We start from the raw sequence: 17614 nt of genomic DNA, 5'->3' as shown, positions 1-17614 counted from the left end.
CTCACCCCCCATTAACTCCCGTAGTATTTATTTTCCTTACTATGACAGTAAATGGGAAGTGAGAGACGTTACTGACATACTTCCAAATATCTTCCTTTGTGTTTAGCAGAACAAAGACATTTACACAGGTTTTGTTCAATCTGAGGGTGAGTAAATGATGACAGAATTTTCATTTTTGGTTGAACTGTCCCTTTAAACATCTTAAATATGTACTGTCGGAAAACTACAAACATTCAACAACTTGTTTTCATGTGAATTGCAGAACCATCTGGAGACGGCTCCTCCCCATGAGCTGAAGAACGTCTTTCAGCTGCTTTTGGAGATCCTGGTGAGAGATTCATGTTTTCTGTTGTATCATGACATCATAGGCGTGCAGAAAAAGAATGTGTACTTTAAAAACGGAAAAAATATATGTCCCATATGAATGCTGTTGTTGTTTTTATTTTGTTGGGTGGGTTACGTGATGTAACATCGTGTTCTCTCACCTTCTAGATGGTAGAGGATCCTCTGCAATCCCAGCGACTCAAATATGCATTTGAATCTGAAAAGGGGCTTCTGGGTAAGAACCGTGCCACGTGTCTCTTGTCAGTCTTGTCTTATCATAAAGGACAGCATGGTAAAATTAATTTTGTATGCCTTTTTTCATTTACAGCGTTAATGCATCAGAGCAACAACGTGGACAGCAGCCGTTGCTACCAGTGTGTGAAGTTCTTGGTCACACTGGCTCAGAAGTAAGTGTAGAAGATTGAAATAAAATAAGGGACGGACAATATACGAAACAATATTTTGTCATTGCATGCCGAATTGGATTGGGAAACATTTTCAGTGTACAGAGACAAACAGTTGTTTACTAAATTTAATGTGGAGGTGTTTGTTGCTATATAGTGTTTTTGACTAAATAAGATCAACATGGCTTTTAGAAGAAATCCAGGCATTCAAATTTTTAAGATACAGTAGAAAATATTATCTCCAAAATCAGCTTTATCAGACTGATACTAGTTATGATTTTAATACCAATATGGTCACTGATGTGAAGTGCATCTTGTTATATAATGTTTCTGATATTGTGTGGTGTGTTCAGTGTTTTTTTTTTCTGTTTCTCTATTAGATGTTCCCCAGCTAAAGACTATTTTAAAGAGCTCTCGGGACATTGGAGCTGGGCTGTGCAGTGGCTACAGAAGAAGGTACAAGACTGTTTGACCTTATACTGTATGCATCATTAACCTAAACCATCTCTAAAACATGGCCAATTCATGAAAACAGTGAATAAAAAAACTGAAAATTTACAAAACAGTAACAAGTATATCAAATATTCGATTATTGATTTTAAGTTTTTACTTTTTGTTTAAAGTTTGTAATTCTTTTAAATTTTGCACTTAAAGAATTTAAGTAAAACTTTGCAGCACTCTGGAATACTTGATTCTGGTTGGCCAATCGCGACATTCCAAGGTCTGATATTCCCAGATAACAACTGCTCAAAACTAATAGCACACGGTAACCCGGGTGGTGCAAATCATTTTGACAGGCACAGTTTAATATTACACAGAATTTACTAGAAATATGTCTTTTAATAACATAACATATTTACAAATTATTTAACCAAATTGCCTGTTTCGATAGTGGAAGGTCTGTATTCGTTAAAAATGAGCTAATAAAATCTAAATTAATATTTAATATACAATTTTGCAATTATGTCATAAGTAAACCTTGTAATAAGTGGGATAATGTACATTATGCCTTAACATATTTCTTGTCAAAATAATTTTAGTATCAAAGATGTTTGTTATTTTAAGTGTTACTTGTTTAAGCTAATTGGTCTTTAGAAAATATCTTATATAGGAATTACTTAAAACTTAAAAACACCCAAAGCAGCTTGTCATAGATCAATGACAAAGAAAGTTATTGTCTTCTCAAAATTCACAACACTTATAAATCAAGACAATAATGAACTGTTGGTCTGTGGACAGACGTAGTAACACACTTTAAAAAAAACTTCTTGTCAATTTTATTGATTTAGTATTAAGGACGTTTTCATCAGGACACAAACTATAACTAAAACAATGTGACTGTGAGACCACACACACACTTTTGTTCTGAAACAACAGCTGGTTATATTCCTCTTCTCTCTTTCAGATGTCTGAACACTACTGGACGCCTCAAAGTAACGTGTCAAATGAGACGTCCACAGCTAAAACCTTCCAGCGCACCATCTCAGCACAGGTACAGTTACTGCACACATATAGTCTGGCTGACCGTACATTCATTACAGTCATGTGCTAAATTAGATGAATGATGTTTGTGTATGTGTTTGTTTAGGACACATTGGCTTATGCTACAGCTTTACTCAATGAGAAGGATCAGTCTGGAAGCAGTAATGGTTCAGATGGCAGTCCAGCCAATGAGAACTCAGACAGAAGTCTCCGACAGGTATCCCTCTCTCTCTCTTCTCATTTAAGACTCATAAACCTTTACATTTTTTGGTTGACGTTTTCTAGCTTAGTGGTCATCTATATACTAGTATACGAAAAACAACAAAACTTTTAGCAGATGGACTGTAAATTTCAGGCAAATTGTATTACATCGTGAACCATTTTGTTAAGCAATATGATAAAATAACACTATGGTAAAATATATCAGAGATGATGAGTAAAATATTTTAATTGGGCAGTAGCAATTAAACAAATAAAAAACAACTGTATAGTTCATGGGCTATTCTACAGAATTGGTGCAAAATCAGAGTTGGAAACATCTTGAAATTTTGTTTTGTATTTTTGTATGTATGCAAATTCTATAATATCAAAGGTACACATTTCTAGTAATTGTGCAGTTAATTTTCATATTGTAATTTCAGAAAGTTTTGAAATATTCTTCCTCTCCCCAAATTTTGTCACTACCGAAACACAATAATATATCATTTAATAAGAAGGATTATATTTACATATTAATATTTTGTTTAAATCTACTTTTTAAATATATTTTTTGCTATTTTTATCAAATGTTTTCACATGTAAATCAATAATATTAACAATAAGTAAAAAATGTAACAATATTTCAAGTGTAATTTATGAGATTTGTTGTTTTTTTAATCCAATTTTTCTTTGTAAAAGGCATAAAATGTATCATACTGATTTCAAAGTTAAGGATTCATCAGTTTATATATACATTGAACCAAACACTATCATAACATCTCAGTTGAAACTTTAATATACTTTATTTTTGACAAAACATCCCATGTTTCGGTCATGACACACATTTTCAGTAGCGATGGTAATGTTTTGGTAGTGATCACAATTCTCAATACAATTTAATCAGAATCAGACTTTCAACATTTTATGTTAATACAAATAACTAACTATGTTGCACATACGCAGCCAGCACATATAGCAAATACACATATGACAGTAAATGTCTAATAGAAAACCTACAGCTTACATTCTATACCACTACTAAAACATACTAAAATACTAATTATTTGCATAACTCTACTAAGTTTTGTTTATTTCCCCAAATAAAGGATTAAGTGTCCCCTTTTGTCACTACCGAAACAATGATACCCAGCGATACGTTTTGGTCGTGATTGTTTCGGTAGTGACAATTTTGGAATACTTTTGAGCCTAGCTCAAAGATGCTAATCAGCACATGGTTAGCAAGCACAGTTCCGAACAGATGTACACACATAAAAACAAAATTTTCTGGAATAACGCCCAAGAAAGTTTGCTTAATTGCAGAAAAAATATGTTTGGCAGTGACCTTCCTTAAAGTTACACACAGATTTTCAGTCTTTTGAACACATTTACTTAAAAATGATAAGACCGATCTACTCACCATGGAGTTATTAGAGAGAGGAACATGTAGGCATGATCAAAAATGTAGGGGTGTGGCTAAAAACCAGTCTCAGCCAATGGACCAAAACACACAGTTTCGGTAGTAACATGAAAATCTTTATACATAAAGTTTAATTGATTAAAAATAAAAATATATAATATAATAATAACATTTTTTTTAACTTCACTTTTTAAAAAACATAAATATATTTTTTAAACAATGGGAAAAAATGCTTTTTTTAATATAATTTTCATGAGTTGAAATTTAGGGGTTTGGATTCAGAACACCCATCTCGCAATTATATATTACAGTATATATTAATGTTACTGATAGGATGCACCGATACCAAGCTCATGTACTCGTACTCGTAATGACATACCGATACCAAAGACCGATACCTCACGTGACATACATGGAGCACTATGATTTCCGCAATGCGGAAAACGCGGACGGAATCGAGGAATCCAGGCATTTCCTAACAAGAAATTAGCGCTGAACAGCTATAATACAGTTATAATACACTCACATTTTACCACACCACCCCCCTTAAATTTTTTATAATTTGACCACAGAGTATATTGTTTACTTTAGTAAACTGAAGTAAATGTGCTAGTAAAATTGTGCTACTTATCATAAAAAATAGAACCTGATAAAAAATATCAAACATGTTAAATTATATTTATAATATAATATAAAATAATATTTAAATTTAAGTAGACCTAAAAACAAAAGAAAATGTACCAGTAAGATACTGGTTTATTAACATTACTGTACATTATACAGGCATCGGTTATAGGTATAGGTATCGGCAAGTACCAGAAAAAAATATCGGTACTCGGTCTTTAAAATATGGTATCTGTGCATCCCTAGTTACTGATATTATAAATATTATTGTGGGTTTCAATAGATGATAGAAGGATCTTAGTAAACAACTAAGATTTGAATACTTGAATGTTTTTAAATGTGTTTTTTTTATGTGGGACAGCAGTTTGCTCCAATTCTGTAGGAATGGCCCATATAAGTTACCATTGTGATCCATATTCAGTTTAACGCTATATATTATTTCCAAACCATAAATCATATCGCATAGATTTTATTGGTTAACTATTTCTTTCTTTCTCTCAGGGATCAGAATCGCCAATGATGTTGGGGGATTCTCGAAGTGATTTGGAAGACGTGGACCCTTAACTCTCCCGATTGTTTTTACACAGCGAAACGCATACGTTTCCCTCCGACAGAAAGATGTTGAGGCTCTAAAGAGACAATCAGATACTAGCATTTGATCTCGGGACTGGAATTGAAGCGCCTGCAACAGACGAGCCCATCCGAGCTCTCGCTCTTCAGGTCACCTCGCTGGAGTTGCAAACGGACACGAAAATCTCGAGTTTTTTATCTCCCGAAGGTCATCGGTTAAAGCCTGATGGGATAAAGTTAAAGTTCAGGTCTCGGGAAGTTCATGTTTCTGTCAGACAAACGGGGGATAATAAAAACGGAGGGTTACCTTTGAAATTTTTACACAGATGCAACGGTGCCAGAGGGGACGTTTTAACGGAAATCAAGTCAGCGTGTATTTGCCAATGTAATTAAGTAGATACTATTCATGAGAAATGTAAAGATGTGTTCCATACGTGTAATTTCAAATGTAAAATAATATTTTTAAGAATCCTTTGCTGATTTTTGTTCTGGATCTGTTTGAGAGGTGCCTCAAATTTGTTCAAAGAGGAACTTGCCAAGCCTTTGAGTCAAATCACACCTTGTTTTTCTTTCTCGCTGGTATTTTTTAAATGCACTTTATATAATGAATTCAGTTTGCGACAATGGTGACAAATTCCAATTTCACTGCTGGAGATCTAACAGCATGCAGGGAAACCAGGCCCAAGACGACACAATCTGTATGCAGGAAAGAAATATTACAGCGAACATCTGAACTAACCTTATGGTGGCAGATCAACAAAGATGCACCCCAAGAGATATGCAAGCACCGTCTCGACACAGAAATATGAGAAATGCAGAGAAACACTATTGTGTGCGGTGCTGTAAAATGTGCAACAATCGGCAGTTTATTGCTTGTATCATTCACAAAGCGTCTCTCACTATGTCTGTCTGTCACGTGCCGCTCTGAAGTGGTTGTCCGGAAAGGGTACAGGTGCTTGTCTTAGCAGCACAATTCATAAGCAAGGGACTCTGAACTGACCATGGAGATGCTTTTCAGGGGTTTATTTTGCCAAATCGTTTTGTTTTGTTTGTATGCTTGCATCTTTGTGCACAATGCGAATTGAGATGAGTTGAAGGATGAGGTAAGGATAGCGCAGAAAAAAATGACCTGCCGATAAAAAAAATATCTTAAAGCAAACTAAGCTGGATCTCATCCTTGTCAAGCTGGTTCTTTTTTGGAGAGGCGAAACCAGCTCAGACTGGTTTAAAGAGATGGAGGGAAAGAGAGTGATGGGAAGATCTCGGAGAGCAGTAAAGTGCCTTTATTCGACTCTTCCCCCCACACTTGCTTGTGCTCTGACCTCGAGTCAAACATTTGGACACGCTGTGCATCGCCTGAACTCACTCACCGTTACTAAAACAACACACACACTCGCAAGTTGGAATTTAGCGATGCCTCAGCTGAGGAAACGGACGCACGCAGCGCCTCGTGCGCGTCTCTGAAGCCGGCCGATCGATCCAGCTAATGTTTGCTGCTTATTTTGTATGTAATTTTGTTAAGTTTAGAGTAGGACACTTTGCGACATTTAATGTTTACAGCGGAAAGACCTCAACGCCACTTCACAATCGTTTGCTGAAAGTGTGAACCACGCGCTGATCTTTACCTCACATTTATCTGCTCACTTGGTCATCAACTTTCACGTTGTTGCTTTTCTTGCTCTGCTGCTTTGCATGTCTGTCCACGACTTGTGTGAGAGACTATGAGCTGAATAAAACAGCTTGATCAGTCTAGGAGACCTAGAAGGTCAGCTCGGCCAAAATGGGAGACCACCCGAAGATCAGACTGGAGACCACCAGATTGGTTTAGGCTGTTTTTTACAGCGGGATTATTTGATTCTTTTCCATGGTGTCGGCCTTTTAAACGTCAGCAAAACACTGCAGTATTCACAACTGCCTTTGAATGAATCAACTGGCAATCGACTGTGGTTCATTGGTGGTTTGGGTTTTAGGATAATCCTAGGCTAACATGCCTGAAGACTGGGTTTAATAAAGATTGAGGGAGTAATTCATCTGATCAGTGCCTTCCTACAAGGCACCTCTATTTTATTTGCCGAATTATGCACATATAATTAATCACATATTTCAGCTCAACTGCCTGCATTGGTTTTCAGTCCTATGGAGTTCGTAGGGGGTAGGGTGACTCGAGCGACAGGGTGTGCTAAAACTATACGTTTACCCTTCCTTTTCCCAACTTTTCCTACACCTGGAGAAGCTGTACCAACCTCACAGTAGATCTTTGATCAGGCTTGTGTTTTTAAGATTGGTGTTAGGACAGGGTTAAAGAAAGTGGTTTTTAATAACTGGTGACTCTGATTCACGCTGCAAGTGTGTACGGTGTGTAAAGAAATCTGTTCATGCATGGTATAACCACATTTTAATTTGTACATCAGAGTTTGACCACGAAAACATTTGATATAAAACGGATAAAACTGGAATGCACAACTTTTCACATGCCGTGTGATTTTGTGTGTCGAGTTACTGTGTCTAAGTACAAGTTTGTTTTGTTGATGATTAATGAAGTGTTACTTTGTATAAAACAGATCATGTCAAATATATTTACAAAAATAATTCTACAGGTGCATGCAACGAAGAAGATGATCTTACTAAACAAATCTGCAGGTAACTTCAACCCTGTTACAACCATGTTACCACTACTTGGAACTGTCTAAATGCAGTTTTTAACCATAATTTGTTATTTTCAAGCAATATACACAAACTGTATAGAATTAAACTTAAACTACACTAGAATAGATAACAAGGTTAGACTTTTTGCGCAATTAAGCTCAATATGGCCAACATACAGTATACTGATCAAATGTATGCTTTGCATGTACTGTAAAATTGTCTGCCAAATGTGTAAATGTAACAACAACATGTTGGTTTGTAGTTATGATACAGTATTTTCACTTATCCATATTTTACACAAGTAAATATATTTGTACAATAATGCTGGTAACAGGGTTGAATGGAAGTTTTTAAAAAATGCAATTTATTACAGCGTTCTTAACAGCGAACGCTACAATAATTTCTATATATAGTTAAAAGGAATATATTATGACTTTTAATCATATAGTATTCCTTCCTGGCTAAACTCGCACCATCGTATTATATTGCAGTTATGTCTATGGCTATGTCCAGACAGCAGACAGGAAAATGGTACAAACATACATAATCCCCCCTCAGACGTCAGGGATATCTTCAGTGGTCGTGATGTCATCAGGCCGCTGGAGGGGGCGGTGCCTGCAGCAGGTGGCGATGGCCGCAGCACTTCTACCCCCTCCAGATGTTACAACTACACAAGTGTTTCCCAGGCTGTATGCACCGTGAATGAAAGAACCACGTGACAGAGCCTGACAGCCTGTTAATGTCCATGAATCATGACATGAAACCTCCACCTGAGAGACAGAGAGAGAGAGGTCCAATAAGGGAACAACTATACTATGAGATGAAGTTGTGCTGCTTTGATACAAGTCAGAAAATTGGTTTGGCCAGTAGGGTAACTTGGGGCACTACTTTTATTGACGTGTCATGGGATTGTGAAAATAACGCAGATAAAAATCAAATTCTAGCTTTACCGAGGAACTATCTCTGATTCTGTTCATTGTTTGGTTATTTAAATCGTGATGCAAAGGATCAAAAAGAGACATTTTATCTTAAAGCAAAATATCATTGCGAGTTTACATAAATGTTTTTGTCTACATTGTGCATAAATGTTTTTCTATGATAAAGACAATGATATTTGTTTTGTTTGATATTTATCCAGATAATCTAAACTCTGTCTCTGTTTAATATAGCCATGGCTAGATTCAGAAAGAACCAAATTCATTTTGGTCATTTGCTATAAAATGTGATGGCTCAAAAAACATTTGATGTAGGGGTATATTTATTATTACTTTGGGTTCATGGAGATATGAAAGCACAATGGAAAAGATTTGATAAACAAACCTTAAACTGTAACTGATAAAATGTTGTTAGACGCGATTATTTTTATTTTGTATGAATGAAAGCAAACGTCTTGTAAGGGTAAGTCACCTGTTCGTTCAAACCCGTTGAGTCATGTTCTTTCACGTGACACTCCATAGAGGGGGCGTGGCAGCAGGAGGCGTAGGACATCACACCCCTTCTAGCTGGACATGACCTCCGGCTGCCATGCAGAGGTCGATCAGAGTCCAATACATCTCCGGATGAAGAGAAAAAACTGCAGCCTATAAGGGAAAATTGACAGAAATGTTTAACAACAACCGGATAAAAATGTATAAATAACATTAAGTAGGCACTGCATGAAATGTAGAGGTGTCTGTCACCTGTGAGCTGATGATCTGCGTTGAGACATTCTGCATGTACTCCTTTCTGTGGACTCTCCAGCATCTGGCATTGAGCATTATGGCCTGTACAGCAGCGAGCGACAGCGTACACACCTTGCCCTCCATTTCCATTGACAGCAACACACTCTTTCTTTCCATCTCTCTCCTGTCAGAGAGCAAATGTGTGCTTTTCTGATATTCTCTGATGAGCAAAAACTGGATATACTGTTTGTCTCTCTCTGTCTGATACTCACTTCCATTCTTTCTCCAGCTCGTACTCCCTTAAGTGAGAAACTGGAACAGCTCATCATCTCTTCACCGTGGCGACAGTGGGCCACAGCTGTCGCAAAACCCATGACCCCAGACCTCTCAGACCACACGGAGCGACAGAGCAGAGCCTCCTCTGCAACAATAAGCAAAAATATACAGATGTTCGCTTAACTTTCAGTTCAACACAAAAAACACAACATTTACCAACACTGATGAAAAGACTAGCCAAGAGAAGGATGGTGACCAACTTAAAGGAATAGTCAATCCAAATATGAAAATTCTCATAATTTACTCATCCTCATGACAAATACGATGGCACGTGAATGATGTTCAATTTCATTGGTTGTTGCATATCTTGTGACTAGTTATCATATGCGTATTTCGTCATGAGATATGCGTGTGTGTAACAAGCACCTTGAATTCTTATATAGCCTATACAGTATATATTAGCATTTGATGTGTTAAACAGCATTTACGATCGCATGCTAGCTAAAATGTTAGCAAACGTTAAATGATTATACTTATTATAATTCCTTTCGTGTGTTACTACGGCATTATATTTGTGACCCTCTACCCTTATCATTATTATATCAATATGAATATTCCTTAATGGCAAATAAACGTCAAACTTATGATTCTGGCTCAATACAATACATGTCACATGTAAAATAACCAAATACGTGTGATAGGAACTTTAACTCGACTTCAGGACTGTATGATATGGTACACTTTATCCTGGTGGGCCGATTAGAGCCCAAGAATTGAGTCAACCACGGTTCTGATCTTTGAATAATTTTACTTTTAATTTTTCTTTAAGTAGAATGTAGATGGGTATGTCATTTTGTACAATGCATGCACACATTTAACTTCGGATGACTCGCAGTTAGTCCTCGTAGCTCTCCTGTGCACCTCCCCTGCGTCATCTCCAGTAGAGCACCGTCTTAAAGGGACCGTGCACGCAAGCCGTTTATACAGCCTCCCCCAAATTGCATACTCAATTTGAATCATTAGAAGGCTGCATGTGTGTCAACGATCCTCCAGTGGATGTGTTAAAGTCCTCCTTTTCATCGTCAGGGATTGGGGGTAGAGCTGCTAGTCGAGCCACAGGTGTCACGGATCTCACGGGAAGAACCCAGATGCAGGCGGCGAGTAGGGGGTTAACATGAACAAGGATTTATTTAAATAAACCAAAATAAAAACCCACGATTGGGTAACAGGGACAGGACTAATGATAAAACAAAACCAAACAGAACACTACCCACGTGGGGGCAAAAACAGGAGGACAAGGAATTAAATAAACTTAACACGACTGGGATAAAACTAAATAAACACTGCAACAAGACAGGGTAATACGGACAAGGCTAGGAGAAATGCACAGGTTACTCGCAAGGCAAGATAACAAGGTTTGGAGTCAAAACAAGCAAAACGAACGACCACAGGACAGCAAACACAAGGGCATAAAATAGGGAAACTAACAAGGGAGATAACAATAGGCAGGTGTGGGTAATGAGACAACAGGCGGGAAGCTAAACGGGGAACGAGAGGGGCGGGGCCAGAGACGAGACGAGACCGGAGAGAACGCACATTATGTCGAGGCCGACAATAATATGTTTCTCTCCACACAGAACAAGAGGCTCTGCCATGATTCTGCCACAAGACCAAGAAAGACATGACAAGAAGAGGCAGAACCCTGACAGAAGCCCCCCTTAATGAACGCCCCCCCCCAGGCGTTCACCAAGGGGCAGACTAACGAGACAAGACCGACTAGGTAACAGATAACATCCAGGAAAACATTGTAAACATTAACCAGGGCAAACATGAAATAACAATAAAGGGGTTGGGGTGACATGATAAAAATGATAAACATGGAGGGGGGTGGGGGAACAACAAAGTCCTTGGGGGGAGTCCAGAGGGGTTCGGGCAAGGTGGGGGAGTCTTCGTTCGGGGGGGCGCTCAGGAGTGCCGAGTCCCAGGGGACCTGACAGGGTCCCGCTTAGCTGCCGGCTGGAGTGTCGGCAGGACCAGGCAGGGCTGAGAGCCGGCTAAGTAACCGGCTGGAACACCGGCTAAGTAACCGGCTGGAACACCGGCTGAGTCACCGGCAGGAATGCCGGCTGGGACGCCGGCTGCAATGCCGGGTAAGGGACGCCGGCTGGGGTGCCGGCTGGCTCACTGGCTGCTGGACAGGACTGGACATCTGCGACTGGGCAGGACTGGACGTTGGCTGGACTGTCGACTGCTGGGCAGAACTGGACGCCTGCTGCTTGGGAGGACAGGATGTCGGCTGGACTGTCGACTGCAGGAGGATTTAAATGGAATGCTATCTGCTGTGGCGCGAGTCTTTGCTGAAGGTCAGGTATCATGGACTGGAATGCCTCCCAGAGCTCCCGTTTCCCTTCTCGGAAGTTTGTCCCTTGGTCTGACAGTAATTCCTTCTGGGAGCCTCTGCGTGCAATAAACCTCTGAAGTGACATCAGAAATGAATCTATGTCCAGACTGTGCAGGAAGTCTATGTGTACTGCTCTTGTGGTAAGACACTTCACAAAGGATTCCCCACTTCTTATCTACCCTTCGGCCGATCTTTACAAAGAAGGGACCAAAGCAGTCTACCCCAGTGGAAAAAAAAGTCAGGCTTGTAGAGACGCAGACGTGCTAAGGGAAGGTCGGCCATTTTGCGGACAGTGGGTTTGGCCCTCAAACGTTGGCATTCCACACAAGCATGCTACATATTGCGAATTGCCTCTCTTCCTCTTAGAACCCATAACTGTCTTCACACTTCGGCAAATACACGATCAGGACCTCGGTGGCAGAGTCTTTTATCGTAGTCTTGGAGGAGTAGCTTTACTGCTGGGTGTTTGGCATCCAGTACCACAGGGTGTTTCACAGCATGATCTAAAGTTTCAGCACGTCGTAGCCTACCACCAACTCTGATTAGATCTGTGGCCTCATATTCTTGAGCTAAGGTGAGTAAGCGGCTACTAGGTGGAAGATCCTTACTGGACATTAGTCGCTGTATTTCCTCCGGGAATCTCTCATTCTGTACTTTCTGGAGGATGTAAGTCTCTGCTGCTTGGTAAGTACTTGCTGTAGATTCCCCTGATTCTCCAGCCCCCAACACAAAGTTAATTTAAGTTAATTGAACTCAATATTTATCCTTCTCAATGGTACTTTTTGTTGTCATACATAAATTATATACAGACTTATTGCATGTAAGTCAAAACACAATGAGCAAATCAGATGAGAGGCATCTCAGTACTGGCATGAGCACACAGTTAAAGCTCATTGAATGATGCAATAGACATCATGGGCATACATAAACCTCTCACAGCCTAAGCATATGTACCACTCTTCTAAACAATGGCAACCCTAAAACAAAAAAATACAACAAGCTCCTTTAAACCTCAAAGATAAATGAACATTAAGCACAAACAAGTCTTTTTTCTTTACTGAAAAACACTTAAAATGACACTAAATTTCGAAATTTACTGCCTAAATGCCGTCTTACGCAAAGCATGCTGGGAACTGAAAATCCCCCTCTACCAGTCATGTTGAATTAACTTGTTTATATTAAGTAAACTCAGCAATTGTGCGTTCTACTCTACAATGTTATGTTGACCAGTCAAACACTTGTTAAGTAAAGCTGACAGATCTAAATGTTTAGTATAAATAACATAGTTAACTTACGTTAATTCAGTTACTTGCATTCTTTTTGTACTGTGAACAAGGATGGGTTAAGTAAAACTAACTGCAGTGACAGTTCATTTTTTTGAGTGTAATGATCATTTTTGTTTCCTTCTGTGAACAACTGACAACATTTTTTCCAAATTCCAAATAAAATAAAATATTATTTTTATTTGCATTTCTTTGCAGACTGACTTTTGCAAACTGGATAAACTGTTCAAAATAACAAAAATGATGTAATGTTTGCAGATCTTGAATAATTAATAATTAATGAATAATTAATATGTAAATAAAACCGCAAACTATTGCAAATCTATATCAATCAGCTAATTATAGTATCATCATAAACTTTATTATCAATTCATTAATCTATATTACAGCTATTTCTCTGCATGACATTTTTTTTTATTTTGAATGAATTTTTAATCTGTGACCCCTGAACTCTGACCTGTGAGTGTGGAGGTGGGATCGGGCAGGGCGACCACCATGTTGGGTGTAGTGAGACGGTGGTTCTGCGGTAGAGACTCCGGATTCATGACCTTTTTCACTGAATGATAGAGAAGCTGTTGCAGAACCTCAGCTGAGCTGGAGTTTGGATTAAGGTTGAGGAGCACCGCTGCTATACCTGAGAACAGACACTAAACAGGTTAGTTGAAAAGTTGCATTGGCCATTTTGTCAGTCACCTTGGAATCCACCATCATGGATGTAGCATCACGTATGTGCAGACGTGCTTTATGTGCTAAGGTTGCCATTGTATAAATGTGTTATTTGAAGCCAAAAGTCATTTCTTATGCAAATGTCCATGAAACATTATTTTGTGTACATTATTTAGCTGGTCATGACACTAACGTGACATGACTCGGCCCATGAAAAATAAAACCAATTATTATCGGTTCATTAACTAGTTAATAACTAGTCATATCAAAGGGGTGATCATGGTTTTTAACATTTTACAAAAGAATGTGTATCATTTTAAATGAGAAAAATACGTGTGTACCTTTATGACGACCTGAACAAATTGATATTGATCAGATGTCATATCTATAATGTGTGTTGTTTGTGTAAGCTAACCAGCGACGTGTGCCACTGCCTGTGACGTTCCACTCTTGGTGGTGAAACAGGTGGGGCAGTCACTGGACGCACTGATGATGTCATCACCAGGTGCAAACACGTCCACACAGCGGCCCACGTTAGTGCCTGTCGTCCCTGTGGTCACTGGCTGATCAGCAAAATTAACAGCCCCAACTGTTATCACCTGCAGCAGGGTAGCAAGATATGTCAGCGTGGGGTTATATTGACAATCAAGGGCCTTTCTAAAATATTTAACCTACTGAGAAATTTAGACTTGTACCTCAGGCTCAGAGGCTGGTGAATATAGGCAAGCGTCATCTTTGTAGTTACCAGCTGCAGCAATAACTATAGCACCAAATTCGACCATTTTTCTGCAGGCGGTGTTGAGAGTTCGACTAAATCCTCCTGCAAACGGCAGCAGCAGAATCACAGGGCTGATGGGCTGGGCCGTCAGTGATGACTGAATGTACTCCAGACCTGAGATAGTTCACCAAAAAAGTAAATCTGTCATCATTCATTTATTTATAAAAGCTTTGATTTGTTTGGTTTATTGATTTATTTAATTTTGTTGTTTACCTGCCAAAGCTCCTGACACGGTACCCTTCCCTTGGCAGTTCAAAACTCGAACGCTGTTTAAACTGGTACCCTGAGCCACACCTGAGTCCCGCCCACTTACCACGCCTGCTATGTGTGTGCCATGACTGTCACACTGACTAGCCTGTGGGTAGAAGACTATAGGAAGAAATGGGCATATGATGATGGCATTATTTTCTAAAAATGTGTACATTTACCAACCTGTCTGTGAACTCTGACCCCATCCTCCTCTGGCACACTGTTGAAGTCTGTCACCATCACTTTGCCCTCAATCTCACGATGACTTAAGTGAACACTTGTGTCCATGAGAAATACCCCCACCTGTGCACCATCATCTACACACAAAAGCATGCTTGCTAATAAGGGATAGCCAAACAGGAGAAAAGACTGAAAATATATCATTTGTTTAAAAAATCAATAACAGTGATTTGTGACATGACATGACATGATATGACTTTCTTTTCCATAAAATACCAGACTTAGAAAGTTTACCAGAATGTCTGAGCTGCTGTCTTCCATACAATGAAAGTGGCCATTACCAGGCAAAAAAAATATTAAAAAAGCACCATAAAATGAATCCTTAAAAAAAACACTTTTTCTATGGAAAAGTAACGCTCCAGTATAAAAACTTTAAAGTCGAAGAGCACAACGCTGGGTAAAACAATTTTCTGTGTAATAAACGTATGCAAGAATGTGAAAGACAGCTCACTGGGTGGTGAGTATTTTCCAGTCTCGTGCTTGTTTTGAGTGATGCGCTCCAGGTTCCAGGGGATGCTCTGAGCAAAGATAGAGGAATCCTCTTCTATGTATTCCACATGAGGCAGCTTTACTGCCTGCCAAAACACAGGGCAATGGAATGAAAGAGGCACATTTGATTATAGATTGTTTTTTCAAGTTTTGTTTTTGTCAGCTATCAAGCTCATCGGCGAATTAATATATAAACATAACAATGAGAGCAGGTGTACAAATTACCATGTGAAGAACATCGCTGCTCATCTTAACTAGAAATCCGTTGAATACTCCAGAATAGCTGTGCGTGATTTCGATCAGGTATCCGCGTTTTGCCGCTTTTGCGCGGAGTCTGCGCGCGGTGCGCTCCACCTGGTTTACGTGCGTTCCGTTCCGCATCACCACAATATACTGTCCTGGCATGCGCCATGCGTCCTGCGTGTAAAACATGCAGGGTACTTGATTTACAAAGAGTTTGATATGGTCAATAAATACATGGATTTATAAGTTTTAAATAGTTTTTTTCTTTATAGGTCTACATGAGTAAATAAAAGCTGACAATTTATTTGATATTGCGGTAAAATCTAAATGCGCATAAAAAGTTTACGTGTTCGGTTATAAAACTGTTCCTATAATCCTAAAAATACGATTATATTATCTAACTTCGAACAAACAAATAAATTAATTAAAAATGAGCAAAACTTAGAAATGCATTTAAAGATTTTAGAATTTATTTAGTTTGATAGCACGTAGAAGTTTTTGAACTTACCTTAGTGCACCTGTAAAACTGGGCAGAGGGTCCGCTGTCTGCTTCAGGCTGACTGTCATCCTGCAGAATGAGAGACAATATCATCTCTTCATCCTCAGTGTAGTCTTCGTCACCTTCAACCACAGCCACTAAACACAGAAGAACACTTAAACAGCAAGCAGTCACAACTCCTCTCATTCTGTGCTCACGTTTTGCCTTTTAAACGAAGAATAAATAAATAAAATCAATAGTTTAAAATTCTCATTTGGGAAGATGTGATGACGCAGGCGTGTATTGCAGAAAGATTTTCTGTGGAAATTTAGCCTCATGTCACTTATCAAATGTGAAACTGTGAGTGAGGTGGGGCTTGGTGACGTTTCACTATATCGAACGATGTCTTGTCGATGAATACTGCCGAAGAGGGTCAAATTACAGCTCATAGCACCCACACACATATCTTAAGAACAACCGCACAGACCTGTGCAATGATGTTGAAATATTGAATGAAACTTGTAAAATGCCAGTTGGAGGTGCACGAGTTTATTGTTTTTTTTTAAGTTGAGTGACTCTGGTTATATTCGGTTATCAGCCATGGGTTCACACAGGTACAGATGCAAAGTGTAGCTATACCATGAATGCACGGTAGTGGTCGCATCCGGATATGAACATCTGCCAAATGCGTATATGTAAATATATAGTAGGCCTACATGTAAGAAAAAAAGGTTTTGCAACGGCTTATGGATGTCTGCAGTTTTCGTACACATATACCTGTAATGCTATGCACATCTTGATGTTATGTTATAGCACAAAATAGGAGATCATATGAGCGCATATATTGAACTTGCGTCTTCAGGATGCTTTTATCGTGGCCTCACGTCGTCCTCTGTTGGCTCGAGAGCGGTATTGTAGGGCGACTGAAAAAAAATCCTACACTCTAAAGTTTAACTGTGATTTACTGATTTTATTTGGTGAAACAATTAAAATTTTAAAGCTGTGAAATCAATGAAATATACTGTTTAAATTGAGTAAATGTAAGTAAAAAATGAAGTAAATCTGAGTAACTCAAATATTTCTATTATATAAGTATTCAAAATATAACTTGTTAATTAAATACTTATTTCTTTTCATTAAACAAACTTAAATAATATACATACATTTTAGAGAAATTAACTGTTG

The 17614-nt window shown here is 38.7% G+C and overlaps 2 protein-coding genes across 3 annotated transcripts in view; one reads left to right on the top strand and one right to left on the bottom strand.

The window, feature by feature from the left end:
- Positions 1-5490, top strand: part of usp24 (ubiquitin specific peptidase 24) — a 59087-nt gene extending 53597 nt beyond the window's left edge. For both annotated transcript variants that reach the window (XM_057352320.1, XM_057352319.1), the window contains 7 exons: positions 263-328; positions 493-559; positions 653-731; positions 1109-1184; positions 2134-2220; positions 2317-2427; positions 4951-5490. In XM_057352320.1, the coding sequence (XP_057208303.1) occupies positions 263-328; positions 493-559; positions 653-731; positions 1109-1184; positions 2134-2220; positions 2317-2427; positions 4951-5013 (549 nt within the window). In that variant the 3' untranslated portion in view covers positions 5014-5490. The remainder of the gene's footprint in view (positions 1-262; positions 329-492; positions 560-652; positions 732-1108; positions 1185-2133; positions 2221-2316; positions 2428-4950) is intronic.
- A 116-nt stretch (positions 5491-5606) lies between these two features.
- pcsk9 (proprotein convertase subtilisin/kexin type 9) lies at positions 5607-17513 on the bottom strand. The gene is made up of 12 exons (XM_057352324.1): positions 16460-17513; positions 15934-16125; positions 15671-15794; positions 15163-15296; positions 14944-15085; positions 14648-14844; positions 14368-14551; positions 13744-13920; positions 9599-9747; positions 9345-9510; positions 9073-9245; positions 5607-8435 (listed from the first exon to the last, which is right to left on the bottom strand). The coding sequence occupies exons 1-12, from the start codon at positions 16634-16636 to the stop codon at positions 8220-8222; spliced, it is 2031 nt and encodes a 676-aa protein (XP_057208307.1). The 5' UTR covers positions 16637-17513; the 3' UTR covers positions 5607-8219.
- Between the last annotated feature and the right edge of the window lie 101 nt (positions 17514-17614).

This window comes from Triplophysa rosa, linkage group LG15 (assembly GCF_024868665.1).
Source record: "Triplophysa rosa linkage group LG15, Trosa_1v2, whole genome shotgun sequence".
NCBI lineage: Eukaryota > Metazoa > Chordata > Actinopteri > Cypriniformes > Nemacheilidae > Triplophysa > Triplophysa rosa.
This window is presented reverse-complemented; position numbering and strand designations above follow the sequence as displayed.